Source organism: Aptenodytes patagonicus, chromosome 6, assembly GCF_965638725.1.
Source record: "Aptenodytes patagonicus chromosome 6, bAptPat1.pri.cur, whole genome shotgun sequence".
Classification (NCBI taxonomy): Eukaryota; Metazoa; Chordata; class Aves; order Sphenisciformes; family Spheniscidae; genus Aptenodytes; species Aptenodytes patagonicus.
In genome coordinates, this window is record NC_134954.1 from 67,465,336 (window position 1) to 67,490,361 (window position 25,026).

General features: G+C 41.4%; 1 protein-coding gene across 2 annotated transcripts in view; it reads right to left on the reverse strand.

Moving 5' to 3' along the window:
• The window catches only part of ACTR3 (actin related protein 3), a 33,172-nt gene extending 18,527 nt beyond the window's left edge, over positions 1–14,645 (reverse strand). The window contains exon 1 of one of the 2 annotated variants that reach the window (XM_076343056.1): positions 14,473–14,645. In XM_076343056.1, the coding sequence (XP_076199171.1) occupies positions 14,473–14,516 (44 nt within the window). In that variant the 5' untranslated portion in view covers positions 14,517–14,645. Of the gene's footprint in view, positions 1–14,301; positions 14,344–14,472 lie in introns of those variants that run through there. The other variant, XM_076343057.1, reaches the window with a different exon arrangement.
• Positions 14,646–25,026: the final 10,381 nt, after the last annotated feature.

Here is a 25,026-nt window from a genome sequence, read left to right on the forward strand (position 1 = left end):
ACTACACACCTTCACCCACCCAACTTCCAGAATGTGCTATGGATATATACATCATTTTCATTGTCATGATGTAAGAAAACTGAAGAAATTACCAATGTATTCAGGAAAAATAACTACAAAATTCACAGTACCAAAACTATCCAGCTGCTAGAAATGTTGTTACAAGAGTTAACAGCATAGGCAAATTCTAAAACATGCAGACCAAAATGCACACTACATTCAAGAGTTACAGCCTACACACAAGTTTTTATCAGACACAGACATGACAAAGTTCTCATTTTCTTTATACAGTCAGACAGCTGTACTAACTAAATTAGCACCATCAGCAAAAGCATGAAACACTGTAGTAGCACCTCTACAATTTTCAGCACTTGGATATAAACCTGGAAGATCTTAGGCGGTATAAGGCAGTACTAACTTTAACAATCCATAAATTTATGTCAATAACACAGCAAAATGCCTGGTAACACAGTAAGAGGTTGGTTTTTTTACAGGCTAGCAGAGGAGTGCTGCTGCAGTAGGTTTTGCTGTGATGCTACTGATGCAGCGGTTCACAATTTGCTCACGTGTCCGCTAACGCCTACACAATTTCTATCACTGGCATTGACTGTGCATGTTAGCGCTGCGCCAGGAGAAACAGTATCCTCAAAAGGAAGGTATCTTTCTCTCTAAATAACAAAATGGTTAGCACGGAACCTCATCTAACACCAAAAGTGTTTTGCAAGAGTAGTATTTTTAAAGATGTAAAACCCATCTTGTCTCTAACACACTGTAACAGTTGGGAGTAACCATGCAAAAAAACTTGACTTTGTATTGATCTACAGTAATATTTACTGAAAAATAAAACTTCACTGGCAAAATAAGATACATAACGGAAAAGAAAAAAAGAAACTAAACACCTGAAAGGAATTTAGACCTCATTAAGAGATTAGCATTATGCACCATACGTGCCTGAACTCAGATTTTACAGACTCAAGTTATAAGCAAGCACATTTTTTAAAATTTCTTCTTAAATATCTAGTTCCTAAGAGAAATCTCAAGAATTCCACAATCTGATGCTTCTATAACCTGTCAAGCAGAATAAAACTGTTCACTGTATCTATAATGTTTTAAGAGGCTTTTAGTTCCACAAGAAAATTAATACGAAAACCAGCAAATATTGACTCACTCCCTCTACCTTCCCCTGCAAATCAGGAACTGTAGCATGTATATTTTAAAGCTAAATCTACAGCGGAACTTTGGAGCCTGAAGACCACATAAACCTACAACTAGATCAGAAATGCTTTAACAAGCAAAAAAGTTAAAACCGTTTGATTATTAAACTCAGTATTTCAAAGAAAACAAAAGCTAAACTGTTGCAGGTAACAGGCTGCTTAGCTGCTTGTGGTGTGGGAGACTGCCCAGCACACGCACACACAGCCAGCAGACTGAAATAAAAACAGTCAAATGAAAGATGCATTTTACATAAAAAGACCGTATTCAGACATAAAATCAGCATATCTAAAAATACTATGGCCTACTCAGCAAGAAGTCTCCTGACTCGTGAAGAAAAAAAAAAAGAAAGTCCCATTTTTAGGCTTCCAAAAAAGGAAAAAGAAAAAAAAAAAAGGAAAAAACCCCGCATGGCTTCTGATCTCTGAATATTAAAGCATTACAGCTGCAAATCTCCAACATAGTCTCCAACGCAAGGCTTCACATCTCTAGTGTACCAAGACTTCCTTGCCACACTGTCCCTTCCGCATCAGGAAGGCCACCACCACTTGCCCATCGGTCAGAGAAGGGACCCGCTGTTACCTCCTGCGCCTCAGACCTGCCCCTCCAGCTCCACGCCTGCAGGCACAGGCAGCCTTTTGCAGTATTCATACGGTGACTGGTACCATGGGGCTCCGGAGAGGAGCTAGGGCTGCCAGGGACTATGGTAATAAACATCATAAACAGTAAGCTTGATTTTCATAACTAAACATATAGATACTCGAGTTAAAATGGAGTTTAAAAATGTGATAGGCGAGACAAAAAAAGGTAAGTTAAAAAAATGAACAAAAGTTGATAAAAATCTTTGGTTCTCCAAATGCACAATCTTATAACAGTGGGTTTTTTTTTTAAATTAACTTTTGCAAAGATGAGGCTTTATTCAGACTGATCAGATCTATTCTACCACTGTCACTTGAAGTAAATATTTAAATCACATGAAAAAAAGGATACCACAGGCAAGCTAGATTTCACAAGTATACAGTTTCCACAAGCAGTTCATACAGGGCAAAGTGTGTCTGACTAATGTATGATTCACAGGGGAATGAGGCACACCCTGTCTTCTTCTTCAGAGCAGCAATCACTGCCACTACAGAAAAAAACCCTGATATTAAAGATATCATAAGGCAGCACCAATACCGGATCACAGTTTTTCAGTAAATCACCGCTTGTCTTGCTTGCTACATAGCACTGAAGAGTGGCAGGAGGGACTTCCATGGAGACAGGCAGGCACATGTCATCTAATGAGACATGAACTCAGCTTTCCCACACTGAATTTGGGGCACTCAGCAGTAAGAGCAAGGCACTGTACAGATGAGTATAAAAGTATAAGCAGTTTTCTATTAAAATCTGTAACACAGAACTGATTTACAAAATGCAAAGGTGAAAACCTGAATTCAACCTTGATCATTCAGACATTTTCCTTTATTTTTCCCCGTTCAGCTACCTGAAGTGTTTCTGAAGGCCTATTAGTTCATTTAAGTAGAAAAGGAGAAAAAAAAGATACAAAAACACAAACATGGCAAAAAAATGTTGTTGGATAATCATGTCCTTCAGATTTACTTTAGAAGATAAGCTACAAAGTATCCAAAAGCAGTCCACAAGGTCTCCCTGCAGATGTGCGTGTAGGTATATAGAGAACCATATACATACACACCCCCCCATACTATCTATCGATATACATATATATGGTGCCAATATTCCCCAGTGACTTCCCTGCAACGCTTTCTCCAGAAGGCAATGGGGTCTCACACACCATCCTCTGGCCTATGCAGATTTAATGATGTGACAAACAAAATACGCTTTTTTTGCGGGGGACATTCATACCGCAAATGGGGTGGGGGTAGCAACTAATGAAGGTTCCTTCTAAATTAACCCTACTAACCCACATCTCAACTATCAGTGGAGAAACATCTCTAGAGTCACATCCACCTCAAACTCACACCCTGAAATTGCAAAGTAGCTCTGTACTGATCTGCCCGAGAGATCTCTGGAAGGACAGCCAAAAGGCTCTCCACAATGTTCTCAACTGCACTAATGGGATTTCTTATATGTGCTCTCTCACCTAGACTAGATGTTTCTGAGGCTACGACATGAAAGCAATGTCACCTGAAGGTTACTTACATATTAGTCATGCAGGCAATTTTAAAGCCAAAAGGAAACAGCGCTTAGGGTAAGAACTTCTAATGAGAATGTCATTAACAGAATCTCCATCTGCAAACTTCAAACCATGACCATGCACCTTTGCTCCACTTCTTTCCTGTCCACAGCAAATGTCATTCTGTATATATTCTCCCAAGTTATACACCCTAGTTCTAGCACAGTAATTTTAACAAAATTTTAATTTCTTAATAAATAGTGATTTTAACAAAAGGATGAGGAATAGGGGGACAACTGCTTCGTGGGCAATGCATTTGTTTAGCTGCTCTGAGAAGTACAACAGAAGTGGATGCCCATGACCTGGAAATTTTAAATGCACCCTGGCATTTCTGTTGTCCTGCTTAGACAATTCCCACTTCCATGCTAGCGTCTCCAAATCCTGCGCTGAGCAGCCGAATGCACCAACCTGGATTTCACTCCACAGCTTTCTGAAGCTCCTTCGTGGGTCTAACCCAAAGAATTTAACTGAGAAAAAGGCTGCATGGGGCCATTTCTTTGTATCAACCAAGAGCAAAGAGAAACTCCAAAAACAGACAGAGGCCTCAATTATGTAAAACAAAGAACAGTGAAAAATCTTATGAAGTCTGTTGCCTTTGTACATGAATTGCCTTCACTAGCGTGGTCTGCAAACCATCTCGCCATTTAAATCCAATCTCATAACCTCACTTCTCTCAAGACACCACAGCAGTAAATTCTCCATATATGCTACTTGAACACCAGCAAGGACTGTTATAATACTTGTACGTGAATCTGCTTGCTAAAATAAACTTTGTTTATACAGCTATCCTCCATCATAGCTTGACACTTCGCTGTGTAACAAATTTTACAGAGAAAGTTAAAATGATTGCACAAGAGTACTTTAATATTTCAATTTATGACATTTGAAGCATTACTTATATCTTTAAATTACTACTAAATAAATAACTTTATTATGAATGGCTCGAGATAAAAGATACAAAACCAAGAAAGGTAATTTCACAATTTCATAGTTTCACAGCAGGCCAGTGTGTGAAGGCATGCAAGATAGTGCAGATGCAACTTAAGTTCGCTGAAGCATGTAAATTCTTTGTTGCAGGTGTGCATACAGCAGCAAAATTCATTGCTGGCTAAGGTACCTTAACTCTAGGAAAACTGTTAAGTGAGCAGGCTGTAGAAGGCACTACAGAAAAGCTCAGAAAGTGGGGAGATTCTAAGGAGGACACACACACGGTAATATATTCAAAAGGGCATGAAATAAACCAAATGGCAAGAGCTCCAAGTTTTTAACAGAATCGAAAGGGATTCTGCTCTTCAGTCCCCAGCTCCTTACAGATGGTCTGTTCAAAGACTTCATCAAAAAGGGCTTAATATCCTTTCCTATCTTAACTGGATAAATTCTACATAGACAGAATTTATAAGATATATACAGTGGTTTTACTGTCTGATATCTTTAGATAACAAAACTGCTTTAAAAAGAAGTGGAAAACTTCTGAAACATGGATGAGCCCTTAGTCTTCATACATAGAGCCTCATGTTACTGAAAAGCCTGAACAAGCCTTTGTTTTTATTTGTTGCTTTTCTTCTATCATCCTTCTTGTACACCAGATGAGACTGAAAAGCCTAGAGAGTATTTACTTTTCAAATGCCCGTAAAGTGAAATAATGAGAAAATGATGGCAAAAGAGGAAAGCCGTCCTGCCCCTTTAAAAAAGGTCTCAGCTCTACTAGCATCAGATGCAAATTGGTTAAGCAGCAGCAGATCCAAAGTCCCTGAAGGAACTGGTTATATTAGGAAAATGGGACTTGTATTAATAAATTAGTTTACTATCTCTTTTCAAATGTCCTTGATAAAACACAAGATAGCAAAAGACTTTGAAATGAGTCTGCCTTTCATATTTTTGTATCTTTAGCTAATATATATTACCTTTTACACATCACTAGTTTGCATTTTTAAGTATCAACTGCTTCTGTCAAGTTTTAAAACACTTATTGATCAAAAATGTTTTAAGTAATCAATAGTGAAAGCCAAAGAATTAGCTCTATAAATGGAGAAAGCACACAAGATTAGGAGTGCTCTCAGATGAAGAGTCTTGTTAAGAGGTAGATGAGACACATCAAGGGATGATAAAAGACATATGGGACCCCTAGACACCAGAGATGTTACAAATCTGGCAGTCTGCAACCTTGGCCTTGGAATTAACTGCATTACTGTGTATCTGAAACTATCTTCTTACAATATTTCCCCCGAAAAATATCAGTCCACTCGAACAAGAACTTTCACCTTGACAACAAATACTTCTTCACCACATACTGTAACTGTCAGAGCAAAACAAACCATAAGCAGATTGAAGTGGTGTGCAATTTAAAAAGTGAGCTCCAAAGCAGCTTGAAAGAGAAATGCTTCTAACAAACATTTATTTCCCAAATAGGGAAAAAAAACCCTCTAAAAAAGGTTAACTCATCTTTAAAAGTATCTATATTTTTGTCTAGGAAATTTATCCAGTGCTGCTTTTTATCAGCAGCAACATCTACAGCTCAAAGCACAGACATGACTGTAATGCTTGCTAGTAAAATCTAGCTAAAATGGGCAGCAAAAAACCGCAAAGTCATGGCCACAAATAGCCAGACCAGAACCCTCCAGGTGCGTGACTAAGAGGAACAGGGAGGCAATAGCAGCCTGTGCTACACAGCATTCAGAATAAATTCACACGCATTGTAGTAAGAGTCTCAGGTTTTTTACACTAGTTTGGAGAACAGAGGAAGCTACCACATTGTGCAGCTTCTAATTTTACTAACATTTGGATGGAGAAGAGAATCTACTTTCAAATTTGCTCTATGTTTACTTGCATCAAAACTTAAAAAAACAAAAACCACACAGCAGCATTGATAGTTTGACTCAGGAAAAGTTCTCTTCTCCTAAAAGTAAACAGGAAGGTAAGATGCATTTATTACCAAAAGACTCTAGCTTATGATTGAGTCATGAAAAGTATACTTGAAAACCAGCCCATATTTAAGTGTTTAAGGCTAACAAAATCCAATTCAGGCATTCTGATATTACCATCTAAATTTGTAATCCTAGTCAATTTTATTTATATTTGTAAAATCCATTTCAAATATTTAATGCTGACATGTACTTTAACACAGAAAATGAAGTTAGCTTTCCTTTGACTACATTTTCCTCAAAGTAAGAGGAGCAAATGGCTTTGGATATTATCTTTGTATAATGAAAGTAGTTTGTGTTGGCAAAAGCAGAATGCTCTCTTTTTACTTACTGCTTGCTCTGAGACTTCTAGACTAATTCATTTTAACAAGTGTCTTAACAGTGCCTCTGTGTTACACCACACCCACACAATACTAACCTATGCTGCTAGGTTTTTTAGTAAGTTTATATTTAATTTTTATGCAAGCTTTCTGAGCATTTTCCACACACTGACTACTCCATGTGATATTTCCAAATAATGGGGAAACCATGCCCCAAAAGTTTGGAAGTCTGCATGACTAATTACTTAATGGTATAAGTTACTTATATTATGAGGGGGAGATTAATTTGGCAACCTTCCACATCATTTGCCCAAAATAAGCTGAACATTGCACAGACATTTATCAGGAAGAAAAAAAACCCCAAGAGAATAGATTAACTATACATACTATACATCAACAGATAAAACAAGGAGGGATCAATTGAATCAACAAATACATTATTTCCAAGTAAACAAAAGAAATTAAATAACTGAAGAAATTAAATAGGCCAAATCTGAGTCATATGATGCAGAAAGACCCATAGCTGATATAAACCTGACTTAACCTGGAAGTTTATCCAAACAAATGCAATACAGTGGCTAAAACTATAAAGTTATTCCACATTAAAAAAAGTTGAGCATTTGTGCTTACTATTTGCACGATTTCAGCACTTGAGAGCTCCAGCTTTGAACCAAGAGCTACTATGCTATTGCCCCAATCACACCAATCTGAGCAGAGGGTAAGATGAAACCAAATAGACAGACAGAGCACGGGCAGGAGAAAAGGAGCACACCGCAAGCACTGCAGGAGACTCAGCACACCTTCCAATCTGCCCAGTACACGCGTTACCACTTCAGCATTTCAGTACGTAACCAAATGTTTTCCATCAAGAAGAGGCTTGCATTAAAACGCCAGTTTACATATTTATCATGTTACATGATGCGTCTAATAAAAGACAGCTTCCAATTAGAAACAGTTGTCTTGTAGAAAAAAATGCCCCATTAAGCCATGGACAAAAACATACCACTGAATTTTGTTTAATATAAAAAGCAGGTCTCTTTAATAAGATCACAGAGATTCTCAAGTCTGACTGCAAATATGCAGTCATATTGTGAAAGCCCTTGCAGATGATAAACAGCATGATAAATCTAAGGCAAGTCATGACAAATAAAATGCTTATACTGAAAAAATAGGTAAGTAAGAGATACTGCATCAACTAAAGAATTAAAATTTGGATTCATTCATTGATAGTAGGGTACAATGAAAAAGTATCAGCAGACAACCTCCTGTCTGCATCTTGCTCGCTACAGACTGAGCATGCCAAAACACATCCTGTGCACAGCTGCAAACACTTGCAATGACCGCAACAGAATAATAAAGAGAAAAAGGAAATCCCGGGGGGGGAAATCTAAATTTATCTAGAGTTTTTCCATGTCTAGTCTTAAAAATGCAAGCTCATGATCAGATATACCCTATATTAAGTCAGTGGATGAAATGATTACTTTTTCAATTTTGGATATAATCCTCCTTGACAACTGATTTAAAAAAAAAAAAAGGCACTTGGAAAGGACAGATGCTTCATTTTGATGGTTAAAATAATCCTGCCATGGACACTAACAAGTTTGCAATCAGATTGGTATTTTTAAGCATCTACCCAAGGATGATTTTTGTTAGATTGGTACATCTAAATATATTTTAGTTCAGTGATTAAACAAACCAAAAATTGAAAGTTAAAGCAATAGAGATTCCTTTTCCTATGCAGAGCAGAAAAGAACTCCATTTCATTGGGGATAAACTGAAATATGATTTTAGTTATTTTACCTTTGAATTTAATGTTTTCTCATTAAAGTCTTTAAATGAATAATGTTTGTCCAAAATTAAAGTTAAAAAAAAAAAAGTGTTTGAAATTGTCAAAGCCTTTTTGTATTTCCCAAAGAAAGTCTGCAATGATGAAACGAAATGTTGAAACATTATGTTGAAACTTTTAAATCGCATGAACTAGAAGACCAGCCGCAAAGTTTCTTATATACGCCTATAAAATAATACAGAGGATGGGTTACTACTCAGGAACTTGTACAGTATTTCTGAACTCCTAGAAGCCATATTTTCAACTAACTTAGACAAGCAAATGTCCATCAGACTGATGCAATCAACATACCTTCTGGGCAGAAGGTTCAAGCCAGGTACTAAACAACGACCAGGCAACAAGAAGGAACCCGCCCTGTCCCACCCACGCACCCCCACAACCCTACCCTCCCTCAAGCCTTTCCTCACAACCAGGGCCACACTCCAGTCTCAGTGACTGCCCAAGCTTCCCCCGCACGCACGAGTAGGAGCTCTGCTGTACACAGAAGGTGGCTCATTTATCATTAACTTTACAGATTCAACCCATGGGTGCAAGCCGGTTTGTCCTCCACCCAGAAATGCCACCCCTCCACCCTTTTTTTTAATATATATGTATCAAGCGTAAGTGGGACGCGGGAAAAGAAAAGCAGAAACAGAAGGACTGGAAGGTGCCATGCATCTTGGATGGCTTTTGACACGCATTCCAGTAAGGTATAAACTGATTCCGATAATGGAATTCCAAAATCTATATGAGTGTATAGGAATATACATATTCTAACTGAATTCCTATTATTCCTAACTATATTGTACGCTCAGTGCATTTAGTGTTACAACATGGACTGTGATGTATTAGAATCATTTAAGAGACACCACAAGTCATCATGGGTCTTCAGAACCTATTTGCCATTATTAAAAAAAGTGTATATATATTAAACCACAACTCTCCATCTAGCACAACTCCTTTTTCTGTGTTAAGGACGAAGCGTTTCCCCCTCCCTCCCTAACCGCTTCAGCTACTGGCAAGCAAAACATACTCTTAAAATCCTGGAAGAGTATTTTTTCCATATTCCATTAAGGAATTATTTTGTTCATGCTTTCCACACTGAAAAATTACTTCTGGAATGACACAACACAGAAAATTCATCCCAAAAGAGAACGTTTTCATGAAGACTGGAACCCATGAAAGGTCATGACAAGATATCCAGTTGAAATATTAACTGCAAGAATATCACAGTGCTGAAATATTTATACTTAAAAGAAGTTATGATTTGAAAATCTGTGGAAATAACCCGTCTGGAACATTAGGAACGAGAAACCACTTCAAGGTCCAGCATAAGATACTAAAAAAGTTGCAGAGCAAACAAGATACAGGCTGTTACTTCCCCTTACCTTGTTTTTATAGCACTGGATTTCTCATCTCGCATATCTTTGCTGTCTATTGAAGGTTATCAGCTTTTCATGGATCTGGTACTCACCTACCTGGTACTACCAGGTCAAAACCCAGAAGAGAAACAGAACAACGTAATCCTGTCATAACTTCTCACATCAGAGGACACTCAACCCATAAATACTTCGCCCTACCTAAGAGCATGAAGGTGTTGCATGAAGATTAACTAGAGAAGTAGGGTTTGTAGACAAGTCCCCCAATGCAAAGCTCGTTCCACTGCGCACACCACCCAAGCATCGGCCAGGATTTTGGCTTCTCTGGTTTCATGTGCTCAAGTTTATCCCTCCTTCCTTTACAGCAAAACTGGTTATAGAAACTGAACAGCCAAGAAACTCTCAGAGATGTGACTCATCCAAAGAACAGTTTGCAACTTCATGTCAAGAAAGCTTGGAAATCCTGAGCAGCCTCAATTTTCCAGGCTCTCAGCTCGGAGGGAACCCAGACTGCCGTGAGGTTTCAAGGAACTTTCATGCTCCTGCCACAAACAGCAGGGCTTTCTCCAGTCAACTCTGAAACCTTTCATTCTCCCCTAGTATTCAGGAAAGAAGGAAGAGAAAAAACCAAACACACCCATTTTTGTAACCTGTGTAAGGGAAGTGAAAAAGGGGCCTAGCTTGGCATATGAGAGGAGATATGAGAAAGCAAGGTGTGAGACAACAGAATTTTTTTTTTTTCCACACAATCACATAACCAGTTTACTCAAGAGAAGGCTAACCAACATACTGACTCTACTGACAAAAGACTCCAGGGTACATTGGAGGAGTTGGTCACCTACATCACTCAAGTATTGATTAGTAATGGATCCACCTGACAGCCACAGAAAAACTGCACACAAGCCTATAGAAAAGGTAAAGTTTAGGTACAGAAAATACAGATACTTTTCTTTACATCACTTGCATTGCTAAAATTAAGTTCTCATTTTGGAACTGCAGTAGGTTACACAGCCACTTACTTCAGCTCAGCTGAAGAGCCATTAATTTGAACACTTGCAATTATCTGCCATCCCAAACAAGCTAATTCAGTGTTATACAAGTTTATACTAAGAAAAAAAAGCATTCACACAGAAAGACACAGCTAAAATCTACTTGTCAACCTAATCAAGCTAAGTTCTGAATTGGCGTGGGAAGAGCTTTTAATCATGACTTGCAGGCTGTGCTGTGTTCGCCTGTAGAAAAGGCAGCAAGAACTAGTCAAATACCCAAAAAGGCACAGCACAAAAGACTGCAGCCTACTGAGATTAAAAAATGAGTAAGAGCCTTTTTCTTTCTTTGATGTGTTGTTCATATACTTTATGGAAATAATTCCATGTTGTTTTCTTTTTTTTTTAATTTTTGTTTTAAAATGCATGTAATCCTTAGATACACCAGTCTGAAATAAGTCCCATTCATAGTATTTACCTGCTCTTACTAGGTATCCATTACCTTATTTTCTAGATATCAGGTTTGCTTAAGCAAAGAATGCAAATTTCAAGATAACAAATGTAACACTGGAAGAATTTTTGCTGCACCCATAATCTGATTGCCATGTCACTGACTTCACCTATTTGCCAGCTCCAGCTGTATGACATGTACTTGGATAATCCCTAAAAAGTTTGACTAACCTGGCAAAACCTCAAACAACAGGGATCACATGATCTCCCCAACCTCTTCTGTGCTTTGGTCTCTTTATGCTTTGAAAGGGGTTCTTAAAATTTGTCTAATCTGTGCAGGCTGATGCTGAAAAGCACAACTCTGCCACCTTTCTTATCCATCTCCTTCCCCTCAATCTTAGCTGGCAAAAATGAACACACACAAAAAATCACTCAGATCAACAAACTGAACCTGTGGCTACACACACAAGACATGTAGGAAGACACCCTTAATACCTCTCCTACATCTGCCCTTTTGCTGATTAAGATAAATTCTCCTTGGACTGTAAATTAATTATCATCACCTCCCTCTAAACCCTACTTATTGGAAAATTTGTGCATTTTTAAAGCCTTGCCTGTTCTAAACAAGGCAGTTCCTTTCAACCTTTCTGGTTTGGTTGTATTTTCAAAACCTCTTTCTTTTGCTGTTTTCAGAGGCTATCTTTAATCTGTCTGCTTTCTTTCATTTTGGTAGACAAGACAGTACCCTAGGTGAGACCTCAACTGATCCACACAGAGCATAAGGCTACATAATTTATGTGTCGTGTTCTCGCTTCTACACATAAAATGAGATGGGCTAGGTGGGGGCTGCACCAATTAAAAAAAAGGTATGAGCATGATTATGCTATCACATCCCACTGCACTACTCCCCACCTGCTCCTTATTTACCTCAAGCATTAGATTTTTCCTTTGTAAATTCACAACTTTATACCTTTGTCTACTGAAATCAATGAATTCCAACAACCCCAATGCGCTGTAATGTTTCCAACGATAAAAATCTTTGCCCCCAGTTTTCTGAAGCAGAACTTCAGGGAAGAACAACCTTGGGCTACAAAGTGAACCAGAAAGGAAAAGCCTGGAGAGCAGAACAGGTTGGGCTGCATTAAAAAAAAAAAAAAAAAAACAACAGGTGCACAATAAAACAGTATCTTAGAGAGATCTTTGAAGACTGGGGCAAAATAAATATATAAAACAGGAGCGAGATTTGGTTAACATCATGTTCAAGAAGATTAGAGTATGCCCCATGCACTGAAGCTGATTAATGGAGTACAGATCTTCCCCAGGAACATTTGTTTTAACACTCAAGTCCCTCGGTATACCTCTCATGTTAAAAAGACAAAGTCATTTCTTACACAGATATATGCTAGCACGCTGTTCCTACCTGGCATCACTGAAAGCTCTAAGTGAATCTCTCTACTACAGTGGTCACAACCTGTATTTTGCAAACCTATAAAGACATAATTACTGACTTTAATGGGACTACCTGCAATGCACAAACATGTAGGATAGGAAAAAGCCTCTAGCGGCATGTGGCAGAGTACATTAAAGATCTTTTGTTTTGAAAGATAAACAATGCATATACACATCATGTTAAACTCACATATACTTCCATTACACTCAACTACACACTCTCATTCCCGCTGTGCTAACCTTCCTTTATCCCACAAAATTCAAGGTTTTAGTTCTGGCTCTAACTACAGGTATGACTTCTTCATGCAACTGTTAAACATGCGTACATTATAGACACAAATATGCCCACTCTTCTTAAAGACCAATTTATTAATGTCCTACACCAAATAGATTCTCTTGAAGGGAAGATGAGCATGTGCTTTCAAAAAACAAGTGCCTGGATTTCAAAAGCACATGCCCTTTCAGAGTATTGTAAATATTTGTACCTACACTGCAGTCACTGAGAAATTTGACTATTTTTAGCAAGATGGATGAGAAGTGAAAGAAAGATGAGTTAAAGAATCAGCATGCCATCAGTGCCAGCTAAAGAGGAAGCGTCTTGAAAATATACCAATACTTTCCAGTAAAAGCCCGATGCATAATGCCTAAAATGAAATATTTCATCTTCAAAAATCACACCTCAGACAGCAGGTCACAGAGCGGTTTTCACTGCCTGGGCGTGCTCCTGTAAGCGGTACCACGTAACCCTTCCAGGTTGGCTCCCTACAGACACTTCTAAGGGCTTGCTCCCCAACCCAAAGCCTCCAGGAGCCACGCCACGGCAGAAAAGGGAATCTGAATCCCGAGGGCCTTCTCCCGAGACACTTTTTATGCTATATATCACTGGCCCCGCATTCTCTTCATCATCTGGTAGCTGCTAAATAAAAAGAAGAGTTTCTAAAACGGATTTGGTTCAGGTTTGACACTGAAAACTGCCTTATAAGGTATAAAAGCCCGAAAGCAGGAAGAGGCTTTGACAAAACTAAGGAAGTTCCTCTGCGCTTGCTCGCTGGAGGGGGAGGGGTTTTTTTCTTCCACAGAGAGAAGTAACACAGAATAAATTGCATTATCCACATACTAAAAAAACCCTATAAGAGCCCCCCAGGCGGCACCCGACAGCGCGGTGACTCCTCTGAGCGAGGGCATTTCAGGAGCTCGCAGGCAGCCGCAGACGGCAGCCACGGGATCGTTGTCCCCGCTCGCCACCCCCGGCTCCAGCAGCCGCACAGGGTTCCCCGCACCCCGGCAGGCGCCGGCCGAGGAGCCGAAGGCGGCTGCTCCGAGCAGCCCCGGCCGGCGGAGCGGTCCGAGGGCTCCGCGAGGGCAAGCGGGGGGAGCGACCGGCACGGCCCCGGAGCGACCCGGCTGCGCGGACTGACGGCGGGGGAGCGGGGCCGCGCCAGGACACCCCTCCCCACCGGGCGGCCGCGAAGGGCCCGACGGAGCGAGCGAGCGAGAGGAGGGGAAGGGAAGGGAAGGGAAGGCAGCCGGCTGCTCCCTCCAACCCGCCCCGGCCCTCCCGCTACCGGCACCGCGGCGACTCGGGCGCGGCTGCCCGGCCCCGGTCCCGGTCCCGGTCCCGGTCCCGGCCCCGCGGCGGGCAGCGCGACCCCCGCCGCCATCTGCAGCAGCGGAACCCGCCCGGCCCCGCCCCGGGCGGCACCGAGCTGTCAGCGGCCGCCCCAGCCGTCGCTCACCCCGTGCCGCAGTCCACCACACAGGCCGGAAGCCGCCCTGCCATGCTCCTCGGTAGCGGCGGTGCTGGGGACGGCGGGCAGCCCTGGGCGCGCTCCGGCTGGGCTCGGCGGCGGGGAGTAAGGGCACTTCCGCAAGGCGGGCGCTCCCTCCCCCGCCCGCTCGCAGGCACGGCCCGGCGAGCCCAAGATGGCTGACCCGCCCCTCCCTGCGCGCGGCGGCGAGGGCGGGCGCGACAACCCCAGCCCTCGATGACGTCCGATCTCGCGGCCTCGCCCCTGCGGGGCGGGGCGAAGTGGAGCGGGCGGGAGGGTTCTTACCCATCCCCCCGCCCCGGCAGCCGTCGGCCTCCTCAGGGGCGGCGAGCAAACGAGGGCGGCTGAAGTAGCGTTTTAATGCTGAAAACCTGAGAGAAGACGGGGCGATGCGTTGTGTGGTGTGAGGAGGGTGCTGGAAATGACGAGGGGACGACTTCCTGCAGGCCCTGCCACTGATGGGCCGACAACCTTCCCCAGAAGAAGTGTCACCAAAGGGCAAATGCAGGAGGCCGCACTCCTCAGGGTGCTTGTTGGCGTTGCCAGACATGAGCTGGGCTGGCGAATGAAACACCTGCTAGAGAAGGTACCAAATACCCCGTGGCACCAGCCCCAGGCAGCCCAGCCTCCCTGAAAACCCAGTTCCCCTCAGCCATCTTCAAGGGAAACCCTCAAGCCCCTCTCAGCCGTAGACCTCCACAGGAGCACCAAACCCATGCCTCACGCTCCTCATCCTTCAAAAACCTGCAGCCTGTGGCAGGGTGGCGCAGCACTGCCAGGCCAGCTGAGCAAGCAGCTTTTCCCAGCCTCCCAGCAATGTCAGCTCCCGCACCCACCAGCCTGCTCTGCCACCCACCAGTACGCTGCCAGTGCTGCCACCTCCACACCACGCTCCCACTTAGCCAGAGCAAACAAGCGTGGCCCTGCCCCGATCAGCAGTCCCAGCACACCCACCAATGGGATCAACGGCATCCATCGCTTCTTGGGTTTAGCCATAGGCCGCCATCCTCCTTTTGAAGGACTTTTGGTCCCAAAGGAGGCAAGGGCATGTACTGTTGGGGCTCTGGCATTCAGGTGGACAAGGTAAAAAAATCTGTTCAAGGGCTCACTCTTTCCTTTCTCTCTCTTTCCACCTTTCACAGCCCTTCAGGTTTTGAAGGACAGACTGCTGTGTCCACCAGATCTGGCCCGGTTCTTGCCCCACGGTGTACTGTAGCCACAAGCTATTTTGTTTGCTTTCAAAGTATTTTAATGTTTTAACAGTTCTGGTGTTGTGGCTTTCAGGTATTTTCAGTTCTTTGCTTGCTGCTACCGCCTTGGCAATGTGAGGATGTGAGCTTCATGGTGTAATCCTATGTCATGCTGAAGACAAATTTGGTAGCCCATCAAAAGGAGTAATTGCCAGGGCTCAGAGTGCACTAATGGGCCTTAATGGCCCTAATCAGCCTCAGCTGGGGCCTCCACCCCACACTGCCTGCCCGAGGGCACAGGAGACCCATTTAAGCTCAGCCCTGGGCCCTTGGTTCTTGTCTGAGCTATGCTGTGTGTGTGTGTTGTCCCAGCCTTGCTTTCTGGCTTGATCTTAGACTTGTGTTGTCCCTATGGGCCTCCCTGGTTACCATCACTGGCCCTAGTCCTGGTCTGCAGACTGACATCCTGGTTTCACCTTGAACCTGTTTCACCACCATGAACTTGTCTGATGATCTGGACTCTTGGTTGAACCTGGCTGCTATCTTTGGGTTTGCGCACCTCACTTCAACCATGTACTGTGGAACGTGCCCAGGCTGGTGAGTCCCCAGCCCTGCTGGCTGTGTTACTGCAGGTGGCTCCATGTCCCTTAGGGAGCCACTAGCCCTCAAGATATCCTTGCAGTGGTCTTGCTTCCTTGTTCAAGCATTGGTCCTCCTCACTTAGTTTAAGCTATCTCTAATTAATAGGCTCATTACCTGAGTTCATTGTAGGGTTAAACAAGAGTCAGTGCCAGTGCAAAGGAACGGCTAGGTACACACCCTTCAGGTTACGATAGGAGGGAGCAAAAACATCCCTTTTTGCAGCAGCAGCTAGACAGTTCAGTTGTGAAGTTCAAGCCACCATCTGTCTTCTGTGGTCTGCCAGATCTTCTTGAGGAACACAGGCAAGGAAAGGAGATAATTGAAAATACTAACATTTTTATTTTAATGTCAAAGCAAATTATGAATAGAATATTATGAGGCAGTTTACAGATAATGAAAGGGATTTCTGCAGGATATTGTGTAGCCTGTGAGCTATGCTGTGCTAGAATATGCAAGATGAATATCTCTGAAAACTTTTCAGAGAAAGCGCAAATAAATAGCCCTTTTTAAATGCACATGCCTGTGTGTATGCATAGGTACGTATTTATCTAAAATAAATACAGTTAGCATTTAAAGTACCATTTGGACTTTTCACTTTCCTCTTCCTTTATTACCTGGTATTCAGGGTTATAACAGGTTCAACTGCTGCGTCTGGCAGATGGAGTCCTGCAACAAGAGAGCGGCTTAGCACTCCAGTTGCAGCAGTTCAAGTAACCCCCTCAGAGTAGCGTGAGACAAGGGCCAAAAAAATGTGGCGTGCAGAAAGCGTGGAGCTGGCAGGTCTTCTCATGGCTATACAGCTCATAGGGCCGGCACAGAGGGGATCAGCACCACCTAGTTAGTATGCCCAGCTGCAGTGAGTTTTGAACAGTGCCATCGCTAGTGTACCATAGCTGACTGTTCTTTCCAAATAATGCTCCTGATTAGTCTAGCTAAGCTTTAATAGCAAAGTCAAAAGACAGATAGTAGAGCTGCTATAAAAGAATGCTGATGCCTTTTTGCCAGCAGAAGCATCATTTCACTATAAAACATTAAATCACACCCACAAGCACTTACTGTAATGCACTCTACAGAAAATATCCCATAGCTGAACTTTTTTTTTTCCTCCTTGTGAGTACAAGTGTTTTCTGCAAAATGGTAGGACACTGAGCAGGGGAAAAAAAAAACCTGCAGTTCATATGGAAAGTGAAACAAATTAAGTAACTCCATTGCGATCTCTTGCTATCAGTTTGTGTTCTTCCTGAGTCTGCATTAAGAATGACATTGAAAAAGAGCAGTGCTGGTGCATTTTGTTTTTCTGAATTACAGTGGAATTTACATGTGAGAACCAAAAAGCATAGGATTTCTCTCAATATCAAGGTGCCATGTCAATCACAGTTTTGCAAGGGAAGGAGTTGCAAGACTAAACTCCCCGGCCATGAGATCTCATGTTTCATTTTATTAGTCTTGCCAGGTGCAGTTCTTCAGATGGCCGTGGACCCAGGCCCCAGTCCAATAAAATAAAGGTGCAAGATTTCTCTTTAAGCAATATTATCTCATGTTGTTGTGCCATAAACACAAGTTTGATGTATTACGCATCAAAATTCAAATAGATCAATCTAAATTTCAATACTGCTTCCTCTATAGACCTTTTGTAGTTTCGTGCATTGGCATCTAGATTATCTTGGTGGATATTTTTAGTGTAGAAGTCTTGTGCTCAAATTACAAAATTGAGCTTATAAAGCTGAAATTCAGCTAGATTGAGCAGGATTGCAGTGCTGACTGATATATTTCAAAACTTTCTTGCATTGAAATGTTTTCCAACCCTTACTTATTTCTTCAGTACAGGAGCAGTAGGAAAAGCCTACTGTCTGTTTTCATGGTGTAATTTTCTGAATCTTTTCATCCTCATTTGGCCAGAAGTCAGTTCCAAACTCATGCAAAGCTTTTCACTGTTTCAGGGTGCACCAGAAATCAAATCTTTAATGTAGAGGCAATATCTTAGTATGTTCTCAATCTTACCAATGGAACGGGCGTGAATAAAACCCTAAACTGCCTTTATCTGGTACCATCCTGTACAGCAGACATAATCCAGCTATATCATCATTCTGTGATGCATCACAGTCCAGCTTTTATAAGCACAGTTGGGTTGCAGGTGATCTTTTCCTGAATATCCATGATAACAGAAGTAATTACCATTGCAGAGCATCCTCCTTCTGTTGCTGTCTGCCTCCAGGCAGTTTACAATGTAAATATAAAACAAGAGAATGCAGATGAATAAAAATACAGATGAATACAAATGCACAAGGAATGAGAAGATAAAAGTTCAGAAGGAAAGTATTTCTATTAGTCAACAAGTAAACACAGGAGCAGTCTAACAGTTTGGTTCTGATGGAGGGAATTTTCAGACAACTTTCTGCAATTTTTATATAAGTAAGTCTTGAGGCCCCAAACTTTTCCATGATGCAGGTATGATTTACTAGCTCCGGCAATACTACATATTAAAATTTCAGAAGTCCTTCAGCCTGAAGGAGTGCGTACCTAGACAAAAGCATTACAAATCACTTGCTAAGCTACGTGGGAAGCTTTTCAGCATCTTGCTTATTCTGGATCGTTTTCATGCAATTAATGGCCTGCCCTTGAGCATGCAGAAAGAACAACTCTGTGAATCCATATATAGATCGAGGCCTGGGAAGCACAGTAAAGTGCAAGAAACAAGAAAAAACAAAAGGAAGTAAAAGTTGCAGGGGTGAAGGGATTTTGGAAATTCCCAGGGGGGCTCAGAACCTGATCTTGCCCAGGTCAGCATGTTGCCATTTAGATTGGTATAAACTGAATTTTAAAGGCAGGTTAATATCCAGTACATCACACTGAACATCCCTTAAGCCCAGGTAAAGCTGACAATAAAAGCTAGAGAAACAGCCAAGGAAAATGAGGTCTAGCTCGTCCGTTAGACAATATTCACTTTATCGTAAGTATTTATTATGAAGTACATTGCTTAATAATTTATCCATCATGTCCTGAGTATTTTTATTTTAATATAATCAAGTTTTACCGATAGTTGGTGGTATGCTACAGAGAGCTAAACAAGAAAACATTTTATCTACCCTGATATATGATGTATGTAGATTTCTTCCAGGACGGGCCACAAGCAAAATTATAGTGTTATTGGTTGATTTTGGCATAGCTATAGCAACAGCCATATGGGAGGCATGTAATTTCATGGAGCTGCACATGGTGAAGTCATGGCAAATTACCAGGAATCTCATTTGATGTGGCTACTCTCCAAGAGTTCTGACTTAGATCAACTAAAACCATTAACTTTCAAAATATTAGTCCAAACATTTTTTTTTAAATAACGAATGGAAAAAAACCAACTATGATTCTTTGTACACTGAAACAAGGAGAGAGAGAAACGTATAAACTGGGGCTTGTTTATATCCTTGGACTATGATGATGATAACACCACTATTTCCCATTATATTTGCTAGGAATAACAGCAAAATGTGTGTCAAAAGGTCAACCTAGAAAATAAAAGGAAGAATTTGACTGAAAATGTGATGGCTTGAATAGGAACTTGATGTTCTGGGCAGAGTCAAAATCTGCAAAAGTCATGCTGTTTAGAGAAACACTGCATTCCTATTTACAGCCTGCTTTCCCATTCAAAATTGTTTATGCTGCTATTCTGTGCTTTCTCATAACGAATACGTCTTGTTCCTTTATAAAGCTTCTGTGATAGAATTAGCAGAATGATGGCAGCAGGATTCCTACAACAGCAAAACAGGGTATGATTCTCTGCCTTTGTGTTGTATCTATCCTGCACAGGCTCCACACGGTCACACCTGGGAGCCAAGTAACAGTAATACACAGCTTGGCCATGATCAGAAAATCTGTGCTTTCTCATGTAATAGAAACATTATTATGTGTTCTCGATTGTACCTATTTACTTTCTTGGCTGGAACAAATGTCTATTGCTACCTTTTTCATATGACTTATTATATACTTCAACAGAACGGAGAACCTAAATCAGTCACAGCTGTAAGTATCAGACTTGCCCTAGCGGTTGTACTTTAGGCATCAACTTTCATGTTCGCCATGCCATGAAACATTAATTTGAGCAAAACCCATGATAACTTGCAGACATATGTAAAAACACCATTTGTAATTTAGTGATCTTTTAATTTCTATTCAAAGATATCATCCATGCACTAAATCAAATCAGTATGTCACTACTTGGTAAGTTTGCAGTTTAGCAGACATTGCAGGTATCCATAACCAATGGGGGTTACAGCAGAGCACAGAAGCTCACCAGGGTAAAACCAAGCCTTAAAAAAGTGGCAAGTGTAAGAGCAAGAAAAGTGCCAGATCATCGATGCTTAGAACAGAGGATCAAGATGACCCAAGTGGGTCATTTCACAAAAGTAGTAGCATGAAGAATCATAGAGCGTGCAATGGCACCATGGATTTTTGAGCTATTCAAACATTTGAAACTGCAAGCAATTGGATGTATGACAGGTAAACAAATCAGTTTGTGTTCTGAGACACTTGTTCAGACTTTAACAGATGTTTACCAACTCTTGAGAGGGTTTTGCTGCTAATATTTGACCTCCCATTCTAAATGGCTTTTCTTGAGAGGATTGTTTAGAAACACTTGTATTATACCTTTTGGGGTTTTTCCCTTGTTTTGTGACTTTTGAAAAAAATATATTCTCTTCAGTTGATCCAAAGTGTTGACTCCTCAGAGTAGCTTTTAGAAGACAATAGATGTTAAAGGCTACTATATCACAACTGTGGTCGTTGTGCCATGTTACTCTTATTGTACTTGAAGATAACACAGGGAGGAGAGGAGAACTAGGAGGAAAATTTGGAACGCGGATAGACAGATGTCCTTCTCTGGATGCAGCAGTGTGCTGCTTGAAAATGGTACCAGCCTTTCTGGTCAGCTGGATACTATAGCATCCACAGTTTTATTGGCAGAAGCATGAATAAGCGCTCCCTAATTGTCTCCAGACAAAATGAGACATAACTAAAAATATCCTCTCTGATGGGTTAAATAATTTGGCTGCCTTCTTTCTAGCAGGATAAGGAATGTTCTCTCTAGCAGAATAAGGAACGCTCTCTCCAGCAGCGCTGGGGGAAAGCAATGAACAGCTCGTGCAGTATCTTTTTCAATTATCACAGCTATCTGGAGCCCAAGTTTCTTGTTAAGATGCATGATTTATTTAGAAACAATGAACAATAATAGTCAAATTAGTGAACAGTGGAAACACTTTAAAAATATTGTGTTCCTTAATAAATAAATAAATCTATTTCTAGTGACAATGCTGCATGCAAAAAAATGGAAACAATTTCAAAGCACCATTTCTGAATGCTGGGTACCTCCACACTAGGTTTATTCAGTCTGTTGGGCAATATATAGAGAAATAAACTATTAACTTATTTCTGTAAAGTTGGGGTTTCTCGCTTGTCCTGCTGAAAGACTGTAGGAAATTTTCCTGAAATAATGCCTTAATGGATCATCAAAAAGTATAAAAGCTGATTTGCAACTCTACAGTGCTGTGTCAGCCACCGTAAGGATTATATGCATGTCTTTGAAGAGGACTACAGTCAATTTGTAAGAATATACTCTTCGCACGTCCAGTATCAGAAATATATCAAAACTAACAGAAACATTGTATCCAAGCATTTCACTCACTCCACCACTTTTAAAACCTGTACTGAAAGCAAACGCTGTGGCAAATGATGCAAATGGGTATGTAAGCTGGGCACAGTCTTATAGACAAACTGATGACATGAATTATGTTAGCCCTTATTGCAAAAATAGGAGCATTAAAATACCTATTTGGAGCACTGCATGCTTTTTCAAGTTGGTGTGCCATCCTAACAAGCCAACCAACTTGACCTTTAAGGACAACGTGTTTTGAAACCTTACTATCTGAAAAAAACGCACTGGCAAAGCGCAAAATCAGTAGCTCTGTCAGTGCAATTTCTCATCTGATAAACTTTTGGTTTTGGTGCAGTTTAAGAGAGTCTGCATTGAAAAGACTATAGGTACTTGTTAACGTTACAAGATGTGAAAAACAGAAACTTTCCCTCCTGTATTTCCCTGCAGAATAACTTCCAGTTTAATCCATTTGTGTGCTCTCTCTATATAACCTATACATACACAGTATGCCTCCCATGCTAATACTGTAAGAACCAATATGGGACATTTGTTCCTTTGCTTTAGGCCCTTCTTATGAGAATACCTGATTTATCTTGAATATTAGGCATGCTCAGCAAGGGATCAGTTAACTATTACCATATTGGGCAATGCTGCAATTCGCTTTGCATAGTACCTTATGTTCCAATGAGCCTCGGTGAATCACTGTGATTATTCATACAGGAATGTGCAGAAGCACAAATATCAAAATCTGTCCTGTGTTCTCCTGAACATACAGGGTCAGATTACATGCAATTCCAACTGTTTAGCCTTGTGCTGGGAAAACTGCCTGACTTAACCTTTAGAAAGTTGCTTTTACGGGAATATTCGGTGTAAGTAAAAATTACATTTGACTCTATATTAAGGCCTGTTTGTTTTTTTGGATTGCATCTCCAGACAGAGCAGGTACTCATGCTCAAACATGCATGTCTGCTAGCTATGGCATTCAAATGACTCTCTGCTTGTCAACACACATGAAGGTTACACGTGCACTCCCCTCCTGCCTATGATTTTTCTCAATGGCGTGGTAATTCTGTAATTCGGAACACTTCTGAAGGTTTACTTTCCATTTACTTTTTGTTTTGCTTGGATAGGCTTCCAAAGGGTTTTTAAAATTGTCTTTTTTAACAAATTATGATCACAGTTCATCTACTGAAAATAATTGAGTGATAGCAATTTAGTAATTTTCAGTCTGGGAAGTCCCGTTGCCAATTAAGATTCCTGTTTTCTTTACTATTATAAATCAGCAAAGTGAAGAGGCTGAAATAAGTGATGACAAGTTCCCTGAACGAGTTGTTTTACTAGTCTGTAATCTTATTACTAGCTAATATTTGCAAGTAATGTTCAGTAGGAAGCAGAAAAAGCTCTCGATTCTATTTCATTTTCTACGGCTATTGAAAGTAATGGTTGATAAAAAGCTACATGGCAAAAATATTTGTGGTTTTTGCTTCTAATACATCTGCACCGTAACATTTTTCCTGTAAGTACTGGTAGTTTTCATAGTAATCAGCATAAATTTTATTCAAAATAATGCAGTTTGAAGCACTCAAGTTTCTTAGAGCCTTGTCATAAGGTAAAACAGTTAAGAAAACAGTCGTGTAACAGCTCAGCAAGGGTCAAAAATACAAAATGTTCCTAAATACACAAAAGAGGACTTTTGTGCGTTTTGTGCGTTTTTTGTGCGTTTTTTGTGCGTTTTTTGCCAGTGCGTTTTTTTCAGATAGTAAGGTTTCAAAACACGTTGTCCTTAAAGGTCAAGTTGGTTGGCTTGTTAGGATGGCACACCAACTTGAAAAAGCATGCAGTGCTCCAAATAGGTATTTTAATAATTTGGGTGGGAGTGTTGATCTGCTCGAGGGTAGGAAGGCTCTGCAGAGGGACCTGGACAGGCTGGATGGATGGGCCCAGGCCAACTGTATGAGGTTCAACAAGGCCAAGTGCCGGGTCCTGCACTTCGGCCACAACAACCCCATGCAGCGCTACAGGCTTGGGGAAGAGTGGCTGGAAAGCTGCCTGGCGGAAAAGGACCTGGGGGTGCTGGTCGACAGCCGGCTGAACATGAGCCAGCAGTGTGCCCAGGTGGCCAAGAAGGCCAATGGCATCCTGGCCTGTATCAGAAATAGTGTGGCCAGCAGGAGTAGGGGAGTGATCGTGCCCCTGTACTCGGCACTGGTGAGGCCGCACCTCAAATACTGTGTTCAGTTTTGGGCCCCTCACTACAAGAAGGACGTTGAGGTGCTGGAGCGTGTCCAGAGAAGGGCAACGAGGCTGGTGAGGGGTCTGGAGAACAAGTCTTATGAGGAGCGGCTGAGGGAACTGGGGTTGTTCAGCCTGGAAAAAAGGAGGCTGAGGGGAGACCTCATCGCTCTCTACAACTCCCTGAAAGGAGGTTGTAGCGAGGTGGGTGTTGGTCTTTTCTCCGAAGTAACAAGCGATAGGACGAGAGGAAATGGCCTCAAGTTGCGCCAGGGGAGGTTTAGATTGGATGTAAGGAAAAATTTCTTTACTGAAAGAGTGGTGAAACATTGGAACAGGCTGCCCAGGGAAGTGGTTGAGTCCCCATCCCTGGAGGTATTTAAAAGACGAGTAGATGAGGCACTTAGGGACATGGTTTAGTGGACATGGTGGTGTTGGGTTGACGGTTGGACTCGATGATCTTAGAGGTCTTTTCCAACCTCAATGATTCTATGATTCTATGATTCTATGATAAGACACATTAAAACTCAAATGGTGCAAAGAAGGTGAAGTGGAACAACTATTACAAATTATGTGATAAGATTATTAACCAGTGGGCTAAACCCAAGCAAAATAAAGTGTTTTCTTTTACGCCACAAGACTACCTAAATAAATCCTTAACAGCTAATGTTTTACAGTACAACTGGCTTCACAGAAGGGATTAACAAGTTCATAGGTCCATCAAGAGCTATTAAATGTATTGGCTGAATTACAGACTTCCAGATAAGGATGCTGTAAACCATTTATTTCTAAAATCCACATGGATTTGTAGAT